Here is a 24,911-nt window from a genome sequence, read left to right as displayed (position 1 = left end):
CTTCATCTGAGTACATTTCTAATCTACCCTCTGCTATTTTATGTGTGTATTTTAATTGGGTTCTAGTCTGAAAGGAGGATCAGGCTCATTACAGTTTTCAGTAGCTCAAAAAATCTTACCTCTCCAAGGCTTCCTTATTCCCCCCCTCTGTGAACAGCAAAATGGCCTTAGCTTTAGCACAGATCCTTGATGTTCTGGGCGTCAGCTTAGATTCACACCTTGTTTTAGGTTTTCCCCCTAAGCTTGGGGCCGAGCTTCATGCTGGGTCAGTCACACTGCTCTTCTTCAGCATCCACACAAATAAAGGTCCTGCTCATGGATATAATCAATTTTCACCCTGTGTTCTGCCTGTAAGGGAGGGGTTTGGTAGAAAACTTTCCCAAGGGCCACACAAAAAGTGAGTGAAGAAAAGGAAGTTTGTGCCTACACTCTGCAACAGCTTGAATAAGGGAAACATTAAGAAATGCACAACTGATGGCACTTTTTTTAGGAACCTACCTATCAAGAAGATTGAAAGACACTTTGGGAATATTACAAACCTCTGCATTGTGGTCGTGTCTGAAATTCTGGAAACAGTCTACTTTTTTTAGCAATATAGTAATTGCACCTCTCAATGGGAATGCTACTCAGGAATAATGATCTTATCAAGACAAGGGAATATAGATTGTAGTAAAGGTTATGATGGTTTCTGTGAGAGGCTTAACATTGATCCTTTTAGCTATCTGATTTTCCAGGAGAGGAAAAAAAAAAAAAGAACCCTAACCACTTTGAGTTTTGCATGTGATTTGGTGTGAAAATTCTTATGGGTGGTTTTAGAAGATGGAACTTGAAGTAAATTTGCTAAACTGCTTTTTTCCTCTCTCTTGTTTGATGGACACTTTTAAAAAGAAATGGATTTTTTTCCTATTTCCCACACATTTTATGCTTCTCTCAGTTCTTTTAATTTTTTTTTTCTTCTAATGCAAGTCAAAACTGTTAGAGAAATCAAAAGTAAAAAATCCATTGTGTTGAAAAGGCCACGTTGTGAAATATATCATAAACATGCTGTTAGAGCAGTGTCTCCTAATTAATGGAGAGAGCTCCTGGGAAACAGCAAGCCTGTAGCACAGCTCAGCCCCCTTTGATCCTCTGGTGAGTTTGTAAAATCGTTGCCCGCCTAAACTTGTCTGCAGCTTGTTACACATTTTATCCATCTGCTACAAGAACAAAAATAAACCATTTATAATTCAGCTGAACTCCAGTTGTTCAGCATATCACTGACTCTGAAGTCTTGAGTAAGAGGATGGTAGGAAAAGCAAAGCAAAGGTGAAACAGAGTCAGGCACCCTGGAAAAGACATTGCTTTTGTCTCTAGAGATTATGTAGGCACTGGTTTGCAAGTGTTACTGCAAAGTGGTTTAGATTTTTTGGTGAAACACACATCAGTGTCTGTCTACTGTCTATAAACTGAAATCAAACCACTTGTTGGGGTTCCTAGGATTCAACTGAATGTCCCAGTCCTGGGTAGAGTTGTGCATGTGTATACATGTGCATGTGTCATGTTTCCCCACAACCTACAGGCAGCTGCTTGGAATATGAAAGTTCACGTTCAAGTTCTATTTGCTGCTTCAGATGACTGAGTGATCACATCCAAGCTCTGCAGGTGGGTCTAGATCACTGCTTTACTTCCCTTACTGAAGCAAAATCTTGCCTTGAAAGCTCCCTTCATCTTTATGGTTGTGGTACCAACCTCCCTGTGTCAGTCTGTGGTGTAGCCAGCCACAGCACCCAGAAGTGGGATAGCTCTGTTGGACCAATCAGGTGTTAGCTCCAAAATTTAATAACAAGAGGAGCTAATTATTCCCCATGCAAATATCACAGGGCAATGCTCTGTTGATTTTTAGAAGAGATCAGCACTTCATTTCAGCACCCATATGTTTTATCTCCATCAGTTAGCTATCACTTCTGGATGCCTGCATCCCTCTGAGGGCCAGTGCTGCCATGAGACAGAGGGAGAGCACTGTGAGGTTCTCCTTTCATCAGAAACCAGAGATTCATTTGCTCTTGCCTGTAAATAAATGCCAGGTTAAAAATGTGTCCAGCATCTAGCACTTACCCACCAGAGTTCTTCCATGCCTGGGAGAATCTCCGTGTTTAAAGCACCATCTCCTCCCAGTAACTTCTCTGCTGCTGTGATTTACCAGTAGCCAATCCACATTATGCAGCAAATGGCTTGTTTGGAGCCTGTAATCTCTTTTGGTCTATGAGAAAGTCAGTTGCACAAAGCAGAGAGGCTTTGCCAAGGGCAGGGTTGGAAAGAGGAGAGTCAGGGAAGGGAACAGCTCAGCTGGGAGGTGAGGCTATGGCACTGTCTGTTCCTTGCCAAAGATTTAATGCATAGCAGGGAGCTTTACCTGGATCCTACGAGCAGAGCTGAGGGCTGGAGGCTGCCAGATGGATGCTGGAACAATGTGTGCCCTGAGCCCAGGGAGTTTATGACAGCCACAGCTCTTAAAATGCCTTTAGTAACCCACACTCATTTACTGCCCTTGTTAGGGCTGCGATTCTGAGCACATGCTGAAGCTGACAATAAACCTGTTGGAAGTGTCTGCAGCATAAATCAAAATCACTGAGCAAAATTATTTGGCACAGGTATTTTAAAAGCTAAAGTCTTTTTAAGTCACTGATCTCATGTCTAGAAGAGCTGCTCACCAAGCAAAGTGGGATCTCCTTAGTCCATGCTCCATTTAAAATCCACAACACTGAGAAATCATTTCACAAGGTAATACACATTGCTGCTGAGCTTATTTTCTTGTTGTTACACTGTATTTATCCTTTTATGCTTTGATTGCTTTTAGACCTCTCAATTCAGCCAGACATTTTTATTTATTTTGAAGCTTCTTTTTAGTTGTCTTTTAGTCTAAAATCTGCACCTATTTAATTCTTTCATCCTTAACCCATCATCCTATTTGTAGGTTTCTCCTTCTCGGAGTTCCTAAAAGAATATCTGTCTTGTGATACTGTGGGAAGATGTATATTGGGCAAAAAGGCATGCTAACTTTCTGCAAGTTATGTGTTTATTTAGAGTTTAGATGAATTTTGAGAAAGCATCATATCGAGATGACACCAGTGCTTTTGTTAACTTGCTTCTGTTCCCAGTAATTTTGTACCTGTAATATTACACCTCCTCTGTTTGGCTTTTTCTCTTTTTAAATTTCTGTGAATGGCAAAACAGCTCCGGGCTATGGGCAGAGAGAGTTTCTTCATAGCTTTTCTGGAGCAAAGCATTTGAGATGCTTGTCTGCCATGGGCTGCTACTGCAAGCTTTAGGCCTGTCATTGTCATAATTCAAAACATAATTCTCCCCAAATTCTCCTCCCTTCAGTTTTCTCACCTGCTCACGCTAATGCTCAGGAAATCTGGGCCAAGAGGTTATTTGAGAGGTTATTTATTATTTTGTACCTTTTTCCCCCCAGGTCTGTTGACAGCTGTAACCAGAGTGTGTGCACTTCAAAAAGTTACTTGTGTTCCAAGGTTCCGTGTTCTTATTTTTATCTAAGGTTTAGCAACTGAATAAAAGCTTTCCAGATCTCTGCAGGAATATGTGCTATTTGTCCATCATTTCTGGATTTCTGGTAGTATTCTCAATGGGTAGAAGTGCTTTTTCTATTTCCCCCTCTCAGTTCTAGTCATCTTACATAGATAGTGTGTCGACAGGTGTTGATGGACAAGCAATTTACAGTAATTTCTTATGGTGCTTATTCCGTAGCTCCCTGAATTGTAAGTGACATGCTGGCAAAGCTGAACAACTGATCAGCAGACACTGGCATAGTGTTGAACATGGCTTCTGAGGCTGCTCACAATTTCCTCCAGCCACTGTCTTCTTGGATGTCTCAAATATACGAAGCGATCCAACAAGCAGGAGACTCCATATCTGCCTCTCTGCTGAATTTGAGTGGAGTGGGTCGTAAGCCAGAAGGAGAAAGGACCCAGGACTTGGAGAATAATGGAGGCATTTATGAGGATTATTCCGAGGAATCAGATGATGAGCGAGACCTGGACCTTTGGGATGAGGACTATTTCTATCCTAGAGAAGACGGTTACATTGGAGGCCCTGATCTTGCTTCACAAAACCTCCCTCACGGCTCTGACACGGGCCCACAGAGACAAAAACGGGTTAAAACCACCAGCACCTTGCCAGAGCAGAGCGTTGAAAGCAGCAGGACCTCGACAGCCAATGGATCCTACTGGATGAGTGAAGATCTCCAGCCTCTTGATCGGCTTCCTCCCATTGCTGAGGAAGAAGGTGAGCCCTCTTGGAGGATGGGAGGTCATGAGCACAGCCCCAGCTTGGGTGGCTCCTTAAACAGTGCTAATGGCACGGCACGCTGTGCAGGTAAGCAGCTGGCACACACCCTGACTGCATTACCCAGGCCTTTCTTTTCTGCTGTTGATTTCATTTAGTTGCTAATCTGCTCAGTATGTTCTGCATTGTCTCTGTCTCCCACAGCTAAAATAAAACTCCCCAAATCCCAAAGAAAAAAAAATCCAACTTTCCAATCCTTCCCTCGTTTTTGAGACTAATCTCTTTGAAAGAATTGGAGAACTCCAGGGTGAAATGCTGTGTATTAGAAGGCAATCAGGCCCTGCTGCTGTGGCAAGGAGTGTTTTGCTTCCCTCCCTGTTCAGTTTCTGGCAACAGGACCCTTCAAAGGGAATGTTTAGCCTTAAGCCTTTGCTTTGAGAACCATCTGCCTTTGCGTCATTGCTATTAAAGATATATATATAAAAAAATAGATATTTATATATATATATATATGTAATCTCAAACCTTGTTTCTTTGTGCCAGGAATCTCAAGATGTTACTGTGCCATGTGCTGTGAAATGCTGTACTAAAAAGCCAGCCGTATCTCATGATTTTATGGATGAAAGGCTCCCAAATCACTTTCCTCCCCTCCCACCGCCCCCACAGGCTTTTCAAACATGACTGAAGAGACAGCAGGCAGGAGATTATGGGATGGAGAACTGAGTTTGATATTTTCAGTTTTAAATAGGCCTAACTATGACTTCTGATCTTGAAATGACAGCAGGAGTGTTTTCAGGGGGTTGTGCCCAGGACTGAGTTTCAGCACATGATTTGTGCTCGCTCAGTGTCACCACAAGTGTGGCTGGAGGTGTCTGGGGTCAAAGAGGTCTGATGGAGACACAGGTCCTGACTACCTCCAGGAAAGCTGCAGTCCTGCTGACACCATCCTTGGGTCTTGTTGGCATAAAGCTGCTCTTAACAAACATCTTAGGAATGGGGATGAGGGTGGAAGGTGGATGGGGGGAGTGGGTTCTACAGTAGGGAGCTGGTGAAGAACTTGAGGCTCACTGAGGATGTACAGAATTTGGCTTCAAATATCTAATTTTTTTTTTTTAGCAGGTGGTAAGTGCTCTTGAAAATGTCTGTTTCATTATGACCAGGAGCTTTTCTTCACTCTTGGCTTCTAGGGAAGTCTTACATATTTAGCCTTTTCTGTGCAGACTGTGGAAGATCAGCCTGTTTGTTTTTGTATTTAACGGGAATATCAGACTGAGAGGGTATAAACCTTGATGGTGCTCTTTAATGACTGTAAAATTAGCTCTTTTCTTTATTGCTATTTCTCACTCTGTTATGGCCAGGGAGTAAATAATTAAAAAGCTCTTTTGGTCTAGCTGTTCTGCCTCCCAAACTGGGACTGCTTGTTTCGTATTCCAAATGAAGGATTGCCAGTTCTCAGATTAAAGATCTCAGAGTTGTGTCTCTTGGAGCCTAGTCCCTCCCTTCTGGTGCCCCTGTGCATTGCCTGGGCAATATCCTGCCCCCAGGACTTGTCCATAGGCACTGAGCCAGTGCTGCAGGGTGGGTTTGTGTGTGTGCTTGGACTGTGTGACCAGTGTGTGCATAGAAGTCATGGAGCAGGGCACAAAGCATCCATTCAGGGAGTGCTGGGGCTGTGGATCCTCTTGGGCAGGTGCTGTGCCAGGGCACAACCTGTCTCCCGCAGAGCCTGCAGCCCTGAGCCTCAGGAGGGGCTGTTGGAAACTCTCAGCAAATCCTGGGGCTCAGCCAGGAGCCAAAGGCAGCATTCCCAGGGCAGCCTCCTGCCCCTGGGCCACAGGACCCTTGCTCACAGTGCTTGGAGGAAAGCTGGTGAGCTCTCAGGGAAATGGGGCCCAGGAAGGAGCTGCTGTCCTGGTCAGAGCTTTGGTCACCTGCAGGGGCCTCTGAGAAAGAGGGTTCTGAGGGGCGGGTGATGGACCAGAGGGAGTTTCCTGGTGAGGGCCTTAGTGACAGACAGATGCCAGAGTGACCCATCCCTGCAGTTCAAGGGAGGATCCCTCTGGACATCTGTCCCAGATGAGAGCAGGTCCTGGTCAAGTTGCTGTTTGACTCTCTCCATATTTTTTGGCTTTCCTTCTCCCTGACCTTCCTGGAGCCATTGTGGGCTGGAAGGCTGGTCCCATGGAGCTCCCAGCACCTGCAGTGCTGCTTCCTAGACCTCTCTGCTTGCACACCAGGCACTTCAGGGAGCACTGCACAGCTTTTTGCACCTCAGGGGATGTCATTCCAAATGGTCTCAGACAGACTTTAATCTTTTTAACTCTGCAATGTGCTGCACAAAGGGCCAGCCAATGGTCTCAAGACTTCACAGTCACAAAAGTCGGCTGTTTGAGGGTTAGAGGGCTGGGAACTGATACCTTTTTCTCTCAGAACTAAGTTGTATAATGGGAGAGAAAGTGCTGCACTGTGATTTGAAAATGTCTTCCACAGACCCTTTGATGTGGAAGAACTCGTTTTGCTCTTCCAAATGAACTTTCACTTCCAAAACACACATGCTCTTTGTGTTTTATTTTTCAGCTCTTTATTTCCTCTTTTTCCTTTAGATTCATTCTCTAACATCAAGAGTGTGAACTCTTCTGATGGTAACCTAGACATGCAGAGAGGCTGTAATACCCTGGCAACTTAAAATTTCAGTCATGGATTAAAATGATCAAGAGAAGATGTTCGAGGTATCCTTGTTTCTGTTAGCATTTTACCTAACCCTAAGTGGCAATGTAAGTGACACGTGGACTTGCTGACATTCAGCAAAGCTGTTCAGTAGCATCAAAATGAGCTTTGAACATTTTTCCTTCCATTTGGCAGGTTCCCCCAACCCCCCCCATTTCTGCAAAATACGTATTTCCTGTTTACCCTTGTATTCTTTTCAGAACATTGCATCTTGACTTTATTTCACTTAATGTACCGTATTTCTCTCCACAATAGAATATTTTAAAGCTAAATTGGCACAAAACAGTAGCAATGCTGAATGCTTTTTGTTGCCATGGAAATATTTCTGGGCACTTACTGAAGACCTGGTTGCCAATAGTAATGTAACAGAGAAAATAGATATGCTTCATTTAGCAGCCACTGGTGATTAAAGAGCCACAGAAACCTGTTACAAGGTCATTCCAATATATAGTTTATTTGGTTTAGGGGGAAAGCCCTGCAGCCCTAGGTGAGAATAATTTTGTTTTAAAAGAGATGCAAAACAAAATGCAATTGATGTTCCCTTCTCTTAAACTGACAGCATGCTTCTGAGAGGAAATAAAATAACACTGGAGTTAAAAACCATCATTACTCCTTCTCCTTTTTATCAAATGTTTTTGATCCCATTTTTGCCTCTCAGGAAATGTTTCCTGGCTCCCAGAGTAGATTTTCTTAGGCTCTGAAGCAGCACATATATTACTGAAAACCTATTTTAGGTTTAGGGGTCTAATAAATTGTTTGAGCAATGAAATTCTTGGGTTTTCAAGTCAAATGTCCATTGGGCACCATGAGGCAGGTTAATTATGGGGTGCAGGTTTGGCTGCTGCCCTGTGCTGCTCTGTAATTAAATGATGGTAGTAAAGTTGTAGCAAGTTTTCAAACAAATGCAAGGAAAAGTTTGTTGGTTTGTTTTTTTGTTTGTTTTTTTTTTTTTTTTTTGATCCACAGTTTAATCCTGAGAAGGTGGCTCAGCAGGAATTATTGCAGTGCCAGGTGTTTGGCTTAAGAAGTTAATGATGGCAAGGCAGAGCCTTCTGTGTATGCAGATTGCTGCCACCAGTGGCAAATCGTGTAGCTGTGATTTTTGCAGATGAACTTGCTCTCTCAGAGCCTTGTCCATTGTTTGACCCCAGTGTCTGTGGCAGAGGAGCTGTCTCACAGCACAGAGCAGGGAGAGAGCAGCCTTTGCATCCCCCCATGGCTGAGACACTGCTGCTCAGCTGACTGGGGGTGGCTGGCAAGAGTGCGGCTGCCAGATCCATCACTGCACAGTTGGCTTGAGAACTGAACAAAAATCCAAACCAACAAACAGAGGAGCAAGAAACCACGTCTGAAAGTAGTGCACTGCAAGTAGAAGGGTAGAGGTGGCCAGTGCTTCTGCTTCCCAGCATGAATCTAAAGGGGAAAAAACAGCAAAAATGAAAAAAAGTGAAGAACACCAATGAGAGTGCAGTGAAAGCAAGGGCTTTAGGCAGCTTCTCCCCCAGGGCTGCTGTCCTTTGCAAACAAAAAGCCAAAGTGACCATTAAGTCCTCAGTCTCACCTGACAGCGCCCTGAAAAGGCAGGGGGACAGACACAGCGGCAGAGCTGAGCCTTCTGAGTGAGAGCTGAACTATTTTTGCACAAGTGAGTGCTGGGGTGGAAGTCTCCCAGGCTGTCTGGCACTGCTCACAGCACTGCTGTAATGGATAGGTGAGCACAGCACTTCCACTGCCACAAGTCCTTAGGGATTTTTTCTCCTTCATCAACTGGACAACCTCAGTGCCAGCTGAAGGCTGCATTTCAGTTCACTAAAATAATTTTTGTGGCCTTGGCGTGCTAGAAAGTGTGACAGCCCCTGTCTAGATGGCTGGCTAGTTTTCCTCTGCACATGTTTGAGGGGAAGCACACCTCTGAGGCTCTGGGAGTTTTTAAATCTAGAGAGCACTATTGCATTTACTTACCTTGGCCTCCAGCTTAACAGGGGTCATTGATTTTTGCCAGTAATTTCTGTAGTAAAGGAAATTATTCTTTCTGCTCTATATGAATACTCCTGACCTCAGTAAATGACCCTTCATACAGGCAGGAAATCCTAGGCAAGAAGTGAGTTTTTCATTAGGTTCTATAAACCCATATAGCAAAGAATACCCTAAAGAAGAAGATGTTGATTATGTGATAAATTAAATTTCTGCTTGAACTTGAGACTAAAATAGATAGATGGCCAGTCTCCACATTGAGAAGTGAAGTGTTTATGAATTTTATCACCTGTCTGGGTATGGAGCCAGCCAGTGTTCTAGCCAGAATGTAACCCTATAAAAATCACTGCCTGTACTCCAAGAAGGACATTCAAAGAGGCTACACTGAATCAATACCACCATGAAGACTGAGGGGGTGAAAGCAAAGGCAGACAGTGGACAAAAACACTTCAGAGAAAATGCTCCTGGCGGCTTGAGTGGGATGAAGCACAAACGTGACTGGGGACAGCATCTGGTCTCTGAAGAATGTGATGCAAGCCCGCCCGTGGCTTTCTGAAGTGAAGTGCAGACGTGAGTTTGCATTGAATGCTTTCTCTCTGGGAAATTCAGAACCACTCCAAGTGTTTGTGCACAGACTTTTGTCCTTGAGAAGGTGGTACAATGTTCCTACTTGTATTTAGAGTATTCCTTTGCAGTTCTGTCTCTTCAAATTTTCAGATTATGAAGGATCTTCATGCAGGATGTCACACGTGAGTGGGGATGAGAGAACACAACAGCCCCAGAAGGAGGGTGGATTGTGGCATGTCAGCTTTACAGCTGGGGAAGTGAAGCCAAACAGTGGTTCAAACCACAATTTCTCAAAGGTGATACCAGTGCCAGCTCTGTCTTGGGCCTGTCAGCCTTGCTGTTCATCCTCAGTCAGTGATTTTAGACACACAGCCCACAGTAGAGCACGGGTTTGGGTTTTCACCAAGTTCCTTGTCTGGGCAGAACTGCCTTGTGCCCATCTCCCTGGGGGCATGGGGAAGGATGCTCTGCTCAGGAGCACTTGTCATCTGTTCTTGTCATCTAGAAGGTTGCATAAGCTGTATAGAGAAGGATTTATTTGAGAGGATGAAATGGCTTTTGCCATTCCGTGCAGTTACAGAACAAATTGTGTGTGAGCGTGTGTGTTTGTGCATGTATTTTCTGATCCATTTTGCTAAGTGACATCCTCTTCCCACTCTCCATATGGCAGTTGCGACTCTATCTTCCTCTGGGAAGGTTGTTTAGGACTCAAGAGACTTCATTTACCAATAAACAGCATCTTGGCAGCATCTGGGAAATGCTGCCTTTCTCCTAGAAACCCTGCCTCCTCACCTTCCCTCTCCTACTACAGGCGAGGCAGGTGTGAATGATCTCATTGTGTTGTGGTGGAGGTGACGTGCAGGCAATACTAGCAGCACTCTGTGCAGAGCTGGAACATAGTATTTCTGTGTGCTGACACAAACAGTACTACTGTTTGTCTTTTTTTTTTGTGTGTGTGTGGTTTTTCTTTTCTGTTGCAGTTGTTGCCAGCTTGGCCTGCCAGGGGCATTTGCAGGGACCCTTGTGGCAGGGAGGAATGATGAATCTGACTCCATGTTCTCAGAAGGCTAATTTATTATTTTATGATATTATATTATATTAAAGAATACTATACTGTGCTATACTAAAGAATACAGAAAGGGGACTTACTAAATGCTAAAAAGATAATAATGAAAACTCATGACTCTTTCCAGAGCTCAACACAGCTAGGCCCTGGTTGGCCAAAGAGTCAAAACAACTCACATGAAACAAATGAAACAATCACCCATTGGTAAACAATGTCCAAACACATTCCAAAGCAGCAAAACACAGGAGAAGCAGATTAGATAATTATTGTTTCCCTTTTTCTCTGAGGCATCTCAGCTTCCCAGGAGAACAATCCTGGGTGAAGGGATTTTTCAGAGAATATGAACACCACACAGGGGCTTAGTGGAAGCACAGAACATCCTTGTTCCTTCCTTCCAATGCTTAACAGCACAAACTCCACTATTTTAAGCTTATATAAGATGGGATTACTCTGCTAAAAGGTGAGCTGATCTTCACCCTTTTCCAGACAGGGGTGTGGAAATGACTTCCCTGTGCCCAGGTAATTTTTGGCTGCTGCAATGACCTGGTGGCAGCAGCCATCATTTTGAGTGGCCTCACAGACTCCTCAAGTAATTTTAGTAACCAACAGGAAAATTGATTTTCTGCAATGAAAGCAAACATGGAGGTTACAGTCATGGAGGTAAAATGGTGTAGTTTTAAAGAGAGGGAATGTCACTGCTGGGCTTTGGGGATCTTGCAGGTAATGAGGAAGGTGTGGTTGGGCTGTACCTCCACAGATGCTGTTTGTGGGATTCTCATGCAGTTCCCACAGATGGACTTGAGGACACTTCATCAGTACCCTTTGCAGGTCAACAAGAATGGCTTGGGTTAAATCTTAAATCAGTCCATAGCAAAAGCAGAAGAAAATCCCTTCCGGTGACTATGAAAATAGCTGATGCTCTCATGGCATCACTGCACCACCTGAAATCTCCCTCATGTCCAGGCAGGTACCTCTCTGACTCAAGCATTCAGAACCCCTGTGAGATGAAACATCCCTGGAGGGACTCATGAGGACTTGCCCCCACAAGCTGGGTGTTTGGAGGAATTTACCTCCTCAGGCTGAGATGGATTCAAACCTGTGCAGTCTATGCAGCATAATTGTTGTGGGAGTATTTTCTAGCAAATAATGAGACTGGTGGTGCTGGAGAGAAAGCCCTGAATTTGGATTAATGGGAGCCCTGTGGTTTGCTGGAGTTCTGTGTGTCAAGGTCAGTTTGGGAGTTAGACTTACTGCCATAAATAATGTAGCTACAAAATCCCTTGGGCCTGAGTTTTGCAATTGCCACTCATTGAAGTAAAACTGCAGCTGAAATACAATATCCTTCCCCTATCACACAGCTGAGCTGCTTCCCATGACTCAGCCCAGCCTCTTGCTTCAAACAAGAGCCAGCAGCCCCTTCCCTGTCACTTTTGAGCCAGGTGAGTTGGCCATGTGCTTGCTAAAACTGAAACAAAGGGGGAAGAGGGGAGGGGCAGGAGGACAGGGATGTCCCTTTTGGGTGACAGCTTCAGTCCTGAGCCATGTGAGCCTTGCTGCACCACATCCCCACCCACGGCTGCTCCCAAAGCTGGTGATTTTCCCAGGAGTGCTGTGGTGTTACAGTAAAGGGGGACTGTGGTGAATCAACCCTCTGGCAGCAAACAAAGTTTCAATTAGAAAAATCAGTGGGAAAATAAATATCTGCCTTGTTGCAGTGCAGTTGTTTTCTGTATCAAATCCAAACAAATATCTTTTTGAGGGAGTTCATTTCCACTCTGTTGATCAGCAAACAAAGCCTTGTGGGTGTGAAGCTGATGGTTCAAATAGTGTGTGCATACCCTGGGTCTTGTGTGGAGTGGTGAAACTGCTTTAAAGAGGAGCAAAGTCAGTGACCTGAGTTTTCTGGATGTTTCTTTGGCCAGTTTGATTTCTGCTAGCTGAAAGCAATGAGTCCTAATCCAGAGAAACTTCCTTAAAGCTACTGGAGGAGGTTTAGGGACTGACTGCCTTGCATTAGAGGAAGTTCATATCCAAGCCAAACAAACAAGAAGAAGAAATGATGGATGGGTAACCTGAAGGAATTCAACCCATTGTGGTATGAAAAACACCAGGAAAATGGTTATAACAATAATACTGGTGAGGGCAAAGTTTTTTTTTTGTTTGTTTGTTTTGTTGGAGGGAAAGGACAATGCTTTCTACTTCACCAGCCATTGGCATCCAGCAGTTTGTTTTGTTTCTGGGCCCATGAGCATTTCCAGCCCCACACCCCAGAGCACACTCAGCTCCACCTGTGCCCTGCAGAGTCCCCAGTGTGACACATCTGCTGACAGAAGGTGCTTTTCTGCCTCTGCAGCTGCATGTTTCCTGCACAGAACCCAACCTGAGCTGTCAGGGAGGTACAGGCTGACTCATGGATGTAACTGCATCCACACCAGGGGTTTTCCTGGCTTAGCAGTGTCTCCTACAGTGTGTAATCTCTTTTTTTCTTCCACTTCTGCACAAATCCTGGGCCTGTGCTAATAGAACCCAGTGGAATAAATGAAGCCTGACTCATTTTTGCTCCACATGTAAGATGTAAAGTAGGTGATTGGGAAAATCAGGGATGATTGTGGTTCAGTCTCTTGGCTGCCATTTCCTACAGCTATGGAAGAACCTTAGGCAGCACAGTGAGAGCCAGTTTGACGTGGAATCCCATGTTCCTATTTTTAAAATCCAATTTTGGGAGTAGGAAATAAACAACAGGAAAATATGCTGCTTTTCATGCTGTTTTCTGTGGGCAGTCCTCTATTTCTTTGCACAGCTGTGCACAGAATTGGGGTGTAGTGCTGACTGCTGTGTTGTTTCACTCCAGAGGTGGTTAGAGCCAAAAAATGTCTTTTTTTTTTTTCTTTTTTTTTTTCTGATTACTCTCTTTCTTGCTGTTTTGTTCTCTTTTCTTGAAAATTATTTTTGTTGTGAATAGCCCCTGGTACAAAGGCTTCCAAGTTGTGGTTCTCTCCACCTCTATCACATGCAAACACCCAAATAAACTCACCTTGGGGAGCTTCCCAGTTGGTTTGGTCATGGAGTGAGGACAGATGGAGAGGCAGAAGCAGGGCACTGTCTGTTGACAGTCAGCAGAGAGGGACAATCCTCACCTTTAGCACTGGACACCAAATATTTCCTGGCTGTTAGACCTGGCAGGAAGGGGTGAAAACACACAGGGATGGTGCAAGGAGAAATCCTCCTCAGCAGTAAATGACCAGTGGGTGTTAGTCAGGGGGGTCCTGTCAGTGTGTAGAAGCTTGGGCTTGCTTCAGCATTTTTAACACATTTGGGATCTAAAAGAATGGCTTGGATTGGGTGCCCTGCTCCTTGGTCAAGCCTAAATCAGGCAGGTTGATGCTTTGTGCATTGGAATTCCCAGTTCAAGTGGCTGACAGCAAGAGCAGGATGAAGGCTCCAGACTGAAAACTACTACAGAGCTGCAGCCACCTAGGAATAGCAGCTCCATGTGTGTTACTGCGTGTTCCCTGGACAAAATGTTCCTCCTTTTTCTGAGAAGCTTTAACAAGTCCCTTGTTTGCCACAGACCTTTGCAGTTTTCCAAAGAAAAGCTTTTCTTTCTGTGCACAGTTCTGGGTTTTGCTGAGGTAGGAGCTGCTGCAGTTCACTGTTCCTCTCTGTCATCCTGATCATGAAAATTTTAAGGCCAGGCCTGTGTGGCTGCTTCTGTAGAGGCAAAGAACACGGCAGTGAGTGCTCCTGGGATGCTCTGAGTGTATGCATTATGCATGGATGTACTGATATTATCTTGGTTATGTGATCAAATGCATTTTTTGTTACTACCCCTGCTTCCTTCAGGGCTTGGTGATGTTCCCATTGAAACTCTCACTGACTTCCATAGAGCAGAATCAAAAATCTCTAAGAAAAAGTGGATGCACAAAGGCAGCATTGAATGTATAGGAATACCAGAAATTTGGCATTTGGGAAGTTTCCATTGTTCAGACAAAATGACTCTTGTTTGTTGTTGTTTTTTAACAAGCAGGCAGACAGGATGTGTGCAGTACCTCTATATTTCACACCTGCAAGATGTATTTTATTCAGTAATTTTTTTTTCTTGGGTAAGCTTGGAGCAAATGATAAGTTATTCTTTCTACTTGGTAACACTGCAGCAAATTCTTGAATTATTTATTTCATGCATTTTAGCTTGGTGTATTTGGATGCCTGTAAGCTAACTTTGTAACTGACTGGGTGTTTGAAATTTCTAAATAAATAGTGGTGGTTTGAAATACCTTGCCAGAAAAAAAGAGGTCATCCTTCTTCTTCCCCCACTGTCTCCTCTGGGGAAAAAAAAAATTAAAAATCCCACATGCCTCGTTATGAGCAGTGGGAAGTTGATTTGTAAAACAGATGCTGCATAGAAGTAATTGAGTTGAAGTTGCTAGAAATATGTATATGCTACACAACATCTGCAGATCTCAAGATGTATTCATTATCTTTCCAGAATTTAGATTGTAATTACGGGCCCTTTATTTAAGTTTCCATGGTGATGTAGAAAATGCTTCCCCCTTGTCCTTTGCTAATCAGGCCACTTGTGTGTTTGAATGGTGTTCGTTTTCCTCTCCCCTGGGTTAAGTTACTGTTATTAATACAGAGATATTAAGTTGACAGGGAGCTGTCGCTGCTCAGGCAGCGATTCAGCAGCAGGCGCATCAGGCGTTTGCTGCAGATTCCCCAGTGCCACAGTTTAATTAGCCTGTGTGCTTCCAAATGTTTGTGAGGAATAGCAGCCTCTGTCATAACAAGTGATGCACTCGTGCCTTGGGGATTGGGGAAGTTGAAATCAAAGTCAAGCAGCCAGTAATGTATCACACCATGCCAAGTTCTCCCCTCCGTCCCTGCACCCTTCTCCTCCTCTCTTAGCAAAAGGGCTCTGCTGTGTTTTGCAGAGGGCTGCAGGTGGGTCAGTGCCCTGACAGGAGCTGTCCAGGAGTCCTGCATCCACATGGCCTTTGCAAAATTTCTTGTAATAATCAGAATTTCACATTTGGTTAAGGCACGTTTATCTAAGTTTACAGCCTCACGCCCATGGATGCAGGATTTTAATGTTACAGTTGTTTGAGGAAATGGTGAAAGGTGTGACTTAATCACTAAAGATGTTATTTTACTCAGGATTTTACAAAGTTGAGTGAAATGTGGACTTTAAGTTAAACTGGGATTTTTTTTATTTTTATCCTAATCACCCAAAAGATATACACATATTAATAGAACTTTATAGCATTTGCTGAGCAATTAGATACATTTGGTAGAGCTTATATGAGCTGCGGGTAGAAATGCAGGTATTAGGCCGAAAAGGAATGTTTATTTTTATGTGTTTTGATTATTTGACTGGATCACATTTAGGCCATGGGGTTGTTACATCTTGAAATAATTTTTATCCAAGAAAATTTCAAAGAAGGTTATTTTTAATAGCTCACATAAAAGTAATTAAATTTTATGACAGCTGTTCATCGACCATTTACAAACTAATGCCTAAACATTTTTCACTTCTATCAGAGTAGGAACACAGTTTTTTCCTCCAGTTGAGAGCAGTTTTCCAGCAGGAAGAGCGGGTTTGTTGTCAAACTGTGGCACACCAGAGCAGAGGGTCAACCTGCCAGTGTGGTGGCGTGAAAGGGGTTGGCTTCTGCTGGGCTCAGGTGGGCTTGGTGCTGTGTCCTGGGAGAGGGGTGCTGCCTGTTGTGCAGCAGCAGGCAGATTTATGGAGCTCTGACAGCACTTGCCATGAAGTTTATACTGCAGATTTTTAATAGATCTAGCAGAGTGTGTAAAAGAAGGTCCCTGTTTCCTCACCTGAGGCTGATGTTAGGTTTGAGGTAGAGAAAGATGATTTCCCTCCCAAAACAGGAGAGCTTCCCTCTTCACCTGTTTGCTCAGCTGCTGGGGTTTGCCATGGAGATTATCAAAGTGAGTCTTGGCAACCAAATCATGCCCTTGGTGCTGCAGAACGAGCTGTGGCCTGGCCACCCTCCCAGCTGGGCTGTTCACACACAAACCCGAGTGTGCACAGTGACTGCTGCCATCCCACCGCCCCCAGCACCCTGCTGTGCTCCCCTGGTGCTGCTGGCAGGGGCATCACAAAATGTCTCTGTGTTTCCATCCTGACCAAGCCAGGCCAAGAATACAGAGCATGTTCTGAGCTCTCCTTCTCCCATCTGCAGGGTGCTGAGCACTGATGAGGGTGCAGCCATGCCCCACGCACATGATGGCAGCACGGGGACGTGCTCCACTACGTTATCTTCATTTTAAAAGGTTATAATTTACATTGGTCTCTAGAGTTTGTCTGCTGCTGGCAGATGGAGCCAGCAGTGCCCGTTAGCCTTGTGCCACATTTATGTGTTAGTGGTGCTACCCTTAGCAGGTTACATCTGAGCTGCTTTTTTTGCACAGAAGTTCTCTCCCCACCTTAGCAGGGGCTGCAGGGGAATGGAAACAGGAAAAAGTTTTTAAGTAATTTGTTTACTACTTCATCTTAGCACATGCAAATGATTTTACAAGGTGCTTCTGTGCGTTGTGACTTTGTGTTTTGCTCTGTTAAATATCTTCATTAAAAAAAAAAAAAAGTTAACATGCAGGGCCCAACAACATGCAAATGTTGCTGATACAGTATGACACCATCAAGCTTTCCAGAGGTGAAGAAGCAGGTGATTCTCATATTCATGCCCCAGTTCTCCCTAAATCCTTGGTGACTTTTTCTCCCCAGAGGATGCACCTGAGAGTCAGAAGTGTCCTCTGGCTTCCTGGCCAGGAGCAGCAGGCTGTCTAAAGCCTGAGTTGTGTTTTTCTCCCAGTGAACAGGTACAGTGAGGAGGATGAACAGGCAGATCTTCAGGCAGTAACCATGATGTGGTTAGGCAGTTTGAGACCTCTGTGTCATGGTCACAATAGTTTTTGATCAGAAGTATCTGAATAAAAAGTAGGTGTGGAGTGTAGACCCAAATTCAGCCACTTTCCCTCCAGCCACAAGGAGCACAGGACAGAGGTATCTGGATGCAGAGGTACTGCTTGCTTGCATGGAAAAAGGTTAAAGAAGCTGGAGTCTGAGATCTGTAGCCTCAACACAGAGAGGTTCTTTTGCTGTGGAGAACAAGTCCTAGTTCTTCCATTTTCTCTTGCTAAATTTCTGATTTTACCTGATGCTAAAATACTTAGAGGGAAGTGTCCAGGTCCAAGACTTGCTGAAGTCCATTGAGATCTTTCCATTAATTGCATACTGTTATTGAATTCTGTTTCCTTAACCCATAGGGATTCTCATGGATTTTTATTGGAAATTTTTCCAGAGTAAAGACTGCAGGACTTGGTTGTAATTATTTTTTATCTGTGCCACATAGTCATCTCTTTAGAAAGCCTTTTAGCAGAAGCTGAATGTCTCCTTTTGTAACAACTTCACAAACACAAGGTGAACATTGGATGAATTATGCTGTATCATTTGCCAGCACATACGCCAAATGTCAGGCAATGACAGAAACTAAAAATTTATGGCACAGAAGGGAAGAATTTTATGATCTTCCATGGACTAATGTAATGACTCTTTTATACAAACAGAGATGAAATGCATTTAAAAACATAGCTATTTAGAAAATTGGCCTGAACACATTCTAAAATCCGGAGAAGTTCATTAGAGGGAAGAGCCATAAAAGTGCCCGTTGTTTTTAGTTCAATAGAATGTTTTAATTTTGAAATATAATTGCTTGAATTTAATGCACCCTCCAATTAGATCATTTGAAGTTATGTCTCTCCATCTAGCTCTTCTGGTACAACATGGTGCAGAGTTGCTCTTACTTTTATTTTCAGAGGAACCTAGCTGGTCCCATGATCACAAAACAAAGATTTGTGGATGTAAAGCCATCACTGTGCCCCAAGGGTGTATCACACACTGTTCCAGCTGAGCAGATCCTCTGGGTGGGAAGGATGGAGGACCTTTAGGAAGTACTGTGTCCAGACTGGGATCATGGCATGTTCAGACTTTGCCTGAGACTTCTCTTCTCCTTGTGTACTCTTAACGGACCTTTTACACATATTGCTGGTAGTTTTCATTTCTTATATAATCCAAAATCTATAGCAAACTCAGCACAGAGCAAAGTTGAGCATCCTGGGGAGTCCTGCATAACTTCTCTCCCACTCAGACTTGGCATAGGGCAGAGTCTTCTCACAGGGGACTTTCCTTGACCCTCTGGTTCTGTTTTCACTGTCGTGGCAGTCTGCACTTTGGACTCATTTAGCTTTAACTTTTCACCTGTTGAAAAATCTTTGTAGTAACCTGACTAGATCCTGGAGTGCACACAGCATGAAGGAAGTGCTTGGAGGATGCTCTGGGGAGTTGAACAGGCTCGAATGCCAGCTCTGCCCACAGCCTCTCTGCAAATCACCCTCTTAATAAAGAGCCTATTTTAGTTCTGGAAACATGGAGCCTTCTCAGGCTATTACCCAGCATGTGGTAAATTAAACAATCTTGGCCTGATTGCATAATGTCACTTGAAATTTAAGATCCTTTTTCTCTTTAACCCCTAAAATTTACAGGCCATTTTTGTTTAGATTTATTTTAATTACATAATGATTCTACTCCTTTGAGGCTGTTCTAGGAAGTTTTTTAGCACTCTTTTGGTGGCTAATCTCCAAATTACCAGGGGCAGGAGCACTGCCTGGTCCCCCTGTGGGTTTGTCTCAGTGCAAGGGCTGCAGAGGTACTGCAGAGTGGTTGGAACTGGGGCTGTAGCAGGGGCCAGGCGAGAGAATTGCTGCTGTGTAAGGGCAAATATTCCTCAGGCCCACTGAGCCATAGCTCTACTGTCTTACGGGGAGAGGGATTTGAAAAATCACTGCTTGTAGCTAGGAGGATTTCAAGTCCAGGGGTACCTAGGTCCATACTGAAACCCTTTCTTCCTCTGGACTATATTTAAACAGGTTCTTAACTTTCATCGTGAGTTTTTATACAGTTTAAAGAAGGGATCTAATTTCTTCAAAGACATGCTTTTTTTGGGTAATTTTAATTTTGTTTTGCATGGAAGCAAAGTGATTCCTTAGAGTTCACAAAGCAAACATGCCCTTGGTCAGCACAGGTAACAGGCACACATAAATTCTTCATCTGTGTTTCTTGCTGGTTAATGAACTATGTGGTGTTAATTTAGCAAGATCTACCAGCAAGATCTTTTAACTCTGGCAGTGGGCTTTAGGAAGTGATGAGACCTCTCAGGATATTTCTTTGGCAGAATACAATGATTCACAGAACTGAGAGATTGTGTGTCATTGAAAAAAAAAGAAAGATACTGTAAATCAGCCAGAACATTTGCCTGCCAGTGTGAGGAGGGAGTGCACAATATTTTTCCAGCCTGGTTTTCAGTGTTTGATGTGCCAAGCATTCCTTGTATCTTTGGAGAGAGGCTTCTACATCCCTGTTCCTGTTAGGGTTCTGTTGGGAGGTCATGCTCATCCTTTCATCTGACAGTTTTTTCACAGCCAGTTCTCCAACCCTGAACACAGACTCTTCTGATTTATTGGTGATTTCTGCTACCCAGTATCCCCCTTGCCTCCTTCCTGGATTATGAACATGGGACCTGAAAAGGAAAGTTTGGGAGACAGGAATCTTAAGAAAAATCACATTTTTCATTGTACAGTACTATCTGCCCTTAATCTTAGAACTGTCTGCTATTGCTCTGCAGGGACTCTTGGCTAATTAAAGTTCAGATAATGCTGTCTCCACCTCTGTCCCTGATGCTGTGCTGTTTATTCACGTCAGGTATTCATAAGATGGTTGACATTTTCTTCCTTAAAGATCTCTCAGGTAAATTACAGGCATTTTACTGCTCTGACCTTTTCCTTTACAGGAGGAACTTTTTTTTTTTCAACATTTATTTTGTGAATATAATGTTGGAACGGATGTAATTGGAGAGGTGTAGTTGTTCTAGTCTGTATAGTTGGTCTATTACCTGTAATGATCATCTAATACTGGTATTTATACGTGATTATCTCTTACCAAAACTGCTTTAAATTTAAAGAAAAAGCCAGACTGTTTCACTGATTGGTTTGGGTGAATCACCTTTTTCTTTACTTCCCCTGAATACTACATTTTTTGCTTTCCTAACACATTCATTTTGTGCCTGAGTCTCAGGGAGATGGCTTGCTCTATTAATATATTTCTGGAGTTCTCCTGTTACGGGTAGGCTTTTATGGCTTTAATGTAGTTTTTGAAAATTCCTCTATTATTGATCTAGATATTATCCCAGCAGGAGTCAAACCCACAAGACAATTGTGTGAGGATAATTTCTTACTACAGAAGCATTTTATTCTGAAAGCCTGCTGTGTGGTGTGTGCTTTGATGGATGACCCACTGTTTAAATGTGTATTAGACATTGGCTTGCTAATTAAATGCCTTAAGGAGTGCCTGTATCCATTCAGTCTCAGTAAATGTGTGGAATTTCTGTTATTTTATTTCTTGCTTATGCTTATGTTGAGTTCTTTCTGTTTTCTGACTTTGTAGAGAAGAAGGGGAGTAATGGCAAAAAAAAAAAATACTTTCTACTCTCACTCAAGACTTTTTGCTCAGGGCTGAGGTGAGACAATGAGGGCTCTCAGTTCAGAACTAGGTCTGCCAGATGGGAGGAGGAGGAGGAGGAGAAGAGATGTGTTCTGCATTTCAGAAGGGAGTGAGAAGAGCACTCACCTGGAATTTGAGAGATATGAATTTGGATCCCTCTTTGCTCCTGAAGGACCATCTCCCATGAGGAAGAGGACCATAATTACGAAGCTGTGAGATGCTCTCAGACTTGTTGGTTGAAGTGCCTGTGCTTGAAGCATTTTACTGGGAGGGAGAGAGGAGATTGTTCATAGTTGAAGAGAGGGGATAAAGTTATTCCCCTAATTTCTGAGTTCTTAAATTGAAAGAGCAGCCAAGGACAGGAACAAGGACTTCTGTTCACATTCAGGAAATGTTTCCTGAGTATAATCCCCACTCCTCTCGTTGGAATTTTGTGTGTGTGGAGCAGATAAACATCAGAAACAGTACATTTGCTGCTAAGGCCAAACATTAGAATTTCTTCTACTCAGAAAGATTTGGGCTTTTTGTTCTAAGACAGCGGGATGTGTAGAGGATCATAGAAAGGCTCAGGTTGGAAGGGACTTTAGAAATTTAGCTAGTCCAATCCCCCTGCCTTGATCAAGTTATTCAGGGCCCCATCCAGCCTGGCCTTGATCATATCCAAAGCTGGGGTACCCACAGCTCCTCTGATCAGCCTGTGCCAGTGGTCTCACCACCTCACAGTAAAGAATTTCTGCCTTATAACCAATTCAAATTCACCTGTTTCAGTTCAAAACATTACCCTTGTCCTGTCACTACAGGCCTTGGCAATGAGTGTCTCTCCATCTTACTTGTAATCCATCTTCAAGTACTGAAGAGCAGCAATAAGGTGTTTCTGACACCTCCTGTTCTCCAGCATGAACAACCCCAAGTCTCTCAGCCTGTCTTCATGCAAAAGGTGTTTCAGGCCTCAGACAATTTTGTTTGTTTTGGACCTGCTCTAACAGGTCCATGTCTCTCCTGCACGAGTCAGTTCCCTCAAGATCCTGGAATGCATCTCATCAGGTGCCATGGATTTGAGGATGTTGAACTCCCTCAGAGGGTCTCAGCCTGATCTTCTAAGATGGGTGGGACTTCATTCCTCCAGCCCCTGCCTGGAGATTCATGGACTTGAGAGATGTGAGACAAACATCTGACAGTGAAAAATGAGACAGAAAAAGTTGTTGGCCACCTCAGCTTCCTCCATGTCAGTTGCCACCAGATTCTCTATCTCATTTATCAGAGAGGGAATAAAAACATTGATTCATTTAACAAAAACAACCTAATAGTTTTTTATTAAACACTGTAATTAATAATGTCTTTTAAAATTTGAATTTGAGACCAAATTTGAAAAAATTGATTATTCTTTGGTAGTGACCTTCATAGGAACAAACAAAGACATGGCCCTTCTTGAGCAGGGGAGTGGACAAGATGACCTCCAGAGGCCCCTTCCAACCTCACCTCCTTCTGTGAAACCTTTAAACCCCAAATAGCTCTGTTTGCAAAGGAAATTGTTATGTTTTCATTGCTGTCATCAGCTGTCTGGAAGCACAACTCATTCTTTCACTGTGACTGCTTTTTGCTTATTTGAAAGAGATGGAGGCAGAATTTTCTTTCCGTGTTCCTGAAGCAAGGCTCATCATGAGATGCATTAGGAGGAGGAATGTCCCTGGTTTTCTTCTGGAAGTGCTTGCAGAACACATCCAAGGCCAAATCATAATGTTATTTTCATCTGTGTCCCTGGACATGTAATTATCTGTGCTGCTCCATCCAGAGAGCTCTCACTGGTGTTTTCAAGTAGAGAAAATCACCCTGTGTTCATAACAGAGATTTCAGTGGTGTAGAAAAGGAATCTGTCATGTGAAACAGAGGGGATTATTTTATTCTTATTAACGAAGCTTACTCTAGCCCATGGAGCATGTGTGTGTAGGAAAAGATGAACTAAAACTAATAAAAGCAGTTAGGAAATTAGGTAACACATCTACCCTCAGTTGTTCTTGGGAGGAAAATTCAGCCCAAGCATGGGATTTAGAGATTCCTACTTGGTTTTTGGAGCTGCTCACCTAAGCTCTGAGGGATGGGTGAGAGGGTAATGCTGGCCCTCTGTTCTGTCTGTGAAGCTGCCTTCCTCACCACCACCATGCTCTTGAGGACAATGCTAACTCTTGTCATCTCCTCCTCCTGCACTGGAGGAAATTGTGATACCTGTTCATCAGGCCTCTGCTGTGCTTTTCTGTAGCTTGATTTTTGTTTTCATAGAAGAGATTGCTTTGGGGCTGCACTTGAATATCCCAGACACTCCACTGATACTTGCATTTTGTGGACAACTTTTTCAAGTAAAGGCAATGGGTTTCTCGGTTCAGTAAGGGATGAGAAACAGCCATGCCCCCTCCATCAAATGCTGATTTAAACAGGATTGGTTTCTTTATAGGTTCAGTGATGCAGGAAAGAGAAACTGTCTCTTGTAAGCGCTGGGGATTGGGGAAAAGTTAAAAAAAATAAAAGAAAGGAGAAAAAGGCACATTTTGGAAAGGGGAAGAATTTGTTCTAATCCCTCTGAAATTATTTTTTTGCTGACAATTGTTAGATCTGGATGGACTAAGCCAACTGAGTTACCAAGACAACCTCTCCTGTCGTGAAGATGACCATGTATCTGTTGATTCAAGAACAACAACCAGGAGTAGGGGCACTGAGCAGCACAAAGGGCCCAGGAAGGAGCCCAGAATTGGGGATGGTGTCAGCCAGTCTCACAGGGAAGGTCGTCTGGAAATGGAGACAGCTTTTGCCAACCAGGGATTGGAAGTAAATGATGCTACTGACAGCTCATCGGCTTGGAGCCCTGAGGTACGGTGGATTGTCATTTATTACACACAGTGGAAGCTTTTGAAGGGTGTTGAGGGCCAAAAAAGGTTACAGGAGAAATGAAGTGAAAAATTGATCAGCACAGCACAAGATAATGGTACTCCTGTGTGCTTGTATGCATGACCATACACCTCTTCTTTGTGTTTCCCTTTTTTTTCTGGTATTTTACCTCTTGCTACAAAGACTAATTCACAGAAAGGCTTTCCTTGCTTGATTTCTGACTGCAGTGTCTGAACTGAGATTGGAACTTTAGCTACCCAGCAGCATTTACTGACGTTTAGCAAGGAGCTCTCTGTGGTGGCCCAGGGCTTGGTCACTGGTTGTACATGCAGGGCATGTGTCCCTGGACAGGGTTTGTGGTCACTGGGTCAGATCTGTGTCCTTTTCCAGGTATTTTCTATGACTTAGACAATGGGAATAATCTGAAAAGCTGGAGGAAGCTGCTGGGGGTGGCCTGTGACCTGCCCAGGTGACCATAATCTTGTCCCCATTGATACCCGGCAAACTTTTAGGGAAGGAGAGAACCTGAGTCTGCTTTCCCTTAGTTCTGCACTTTTATTTTGACTCCTCAAGGAAACATTTCGGATTTTAAGGCATTATAAACACCTGATGACTCTGCATCCCCCCTTTCTCTCCTAATCTCTCTGCATGATGTGTTGATTTTCAATATCTTACCTCAGAATTAAATTTCTGGAAAAATATCAGCTTGCATCAGACATATTGAAAGAACAGCACAAAGGTCATATCTTCTGCCTGAGTTAAAAGACAGCTGTGGAAATCCATACCTCCATCAGACTCTGAGCAGTAAGGCTTTGAGGGAAGGTCCCTATCCTTGGA

General features: G+C 43.6%; 1 protein-coding gene across 12 annotated transcripts in view; it reads left to right on the top strand.

The window, feature by feature from the left end:
• Positions 1–24,911, top strand: part of SYT16 (synaptotagmin 16) — a 107,157-nt gene that overhangs the window by 59,291 nt on the left and 22,955 nt on the right. For 9 of the 12 annotated variants that reach the window (XM_038139086.1, XM_038139082.1, XM_038139081.1 and 6 more), the window contains 2 exons: positions 3,748–4,374; positions 23,800–24,056. In XM_038139086.1, coding sequence (XP_037995014.1) covers positions 3,819–4,374; positions 23,800–24,056 — 813 coding nt within the window. In that variant the 5' untranslated portion in view covers positions 3,748–3,818. Of the gene's footprint in view, positions 1–3,747; positions 4,375–6,887; positions 7,014–23,799; positions 24,057–24,911 lie in introns of those variants that run through there. The other 3 variants (XM_038139091.1, XM_038139090.1, XM_038139089.1) reach the window with 3 other exon arrangements.

This window comes from Motacilla alba, chromosome 5, assembly GCF_015832195.1.
Source record: "Motacilla alba alba isolate MOTALB_02 chromosome 5, Motacilla_alba_V1.0_pri, whole genome shotgun sequence".
In the NCBI taxonomy this organism is placed as follows: domain Eukaryota; kingdom Metazoa; phylum Chordata; class Aves; order Passeriformes; family Motacillidae; genus Motacilla; species Motacilla alba.
The sequence above is the reverse complement of the archived record's forward strand: the minus strand, read 5'-3'. Positions and strand labels throughout refer to the sequence as shown.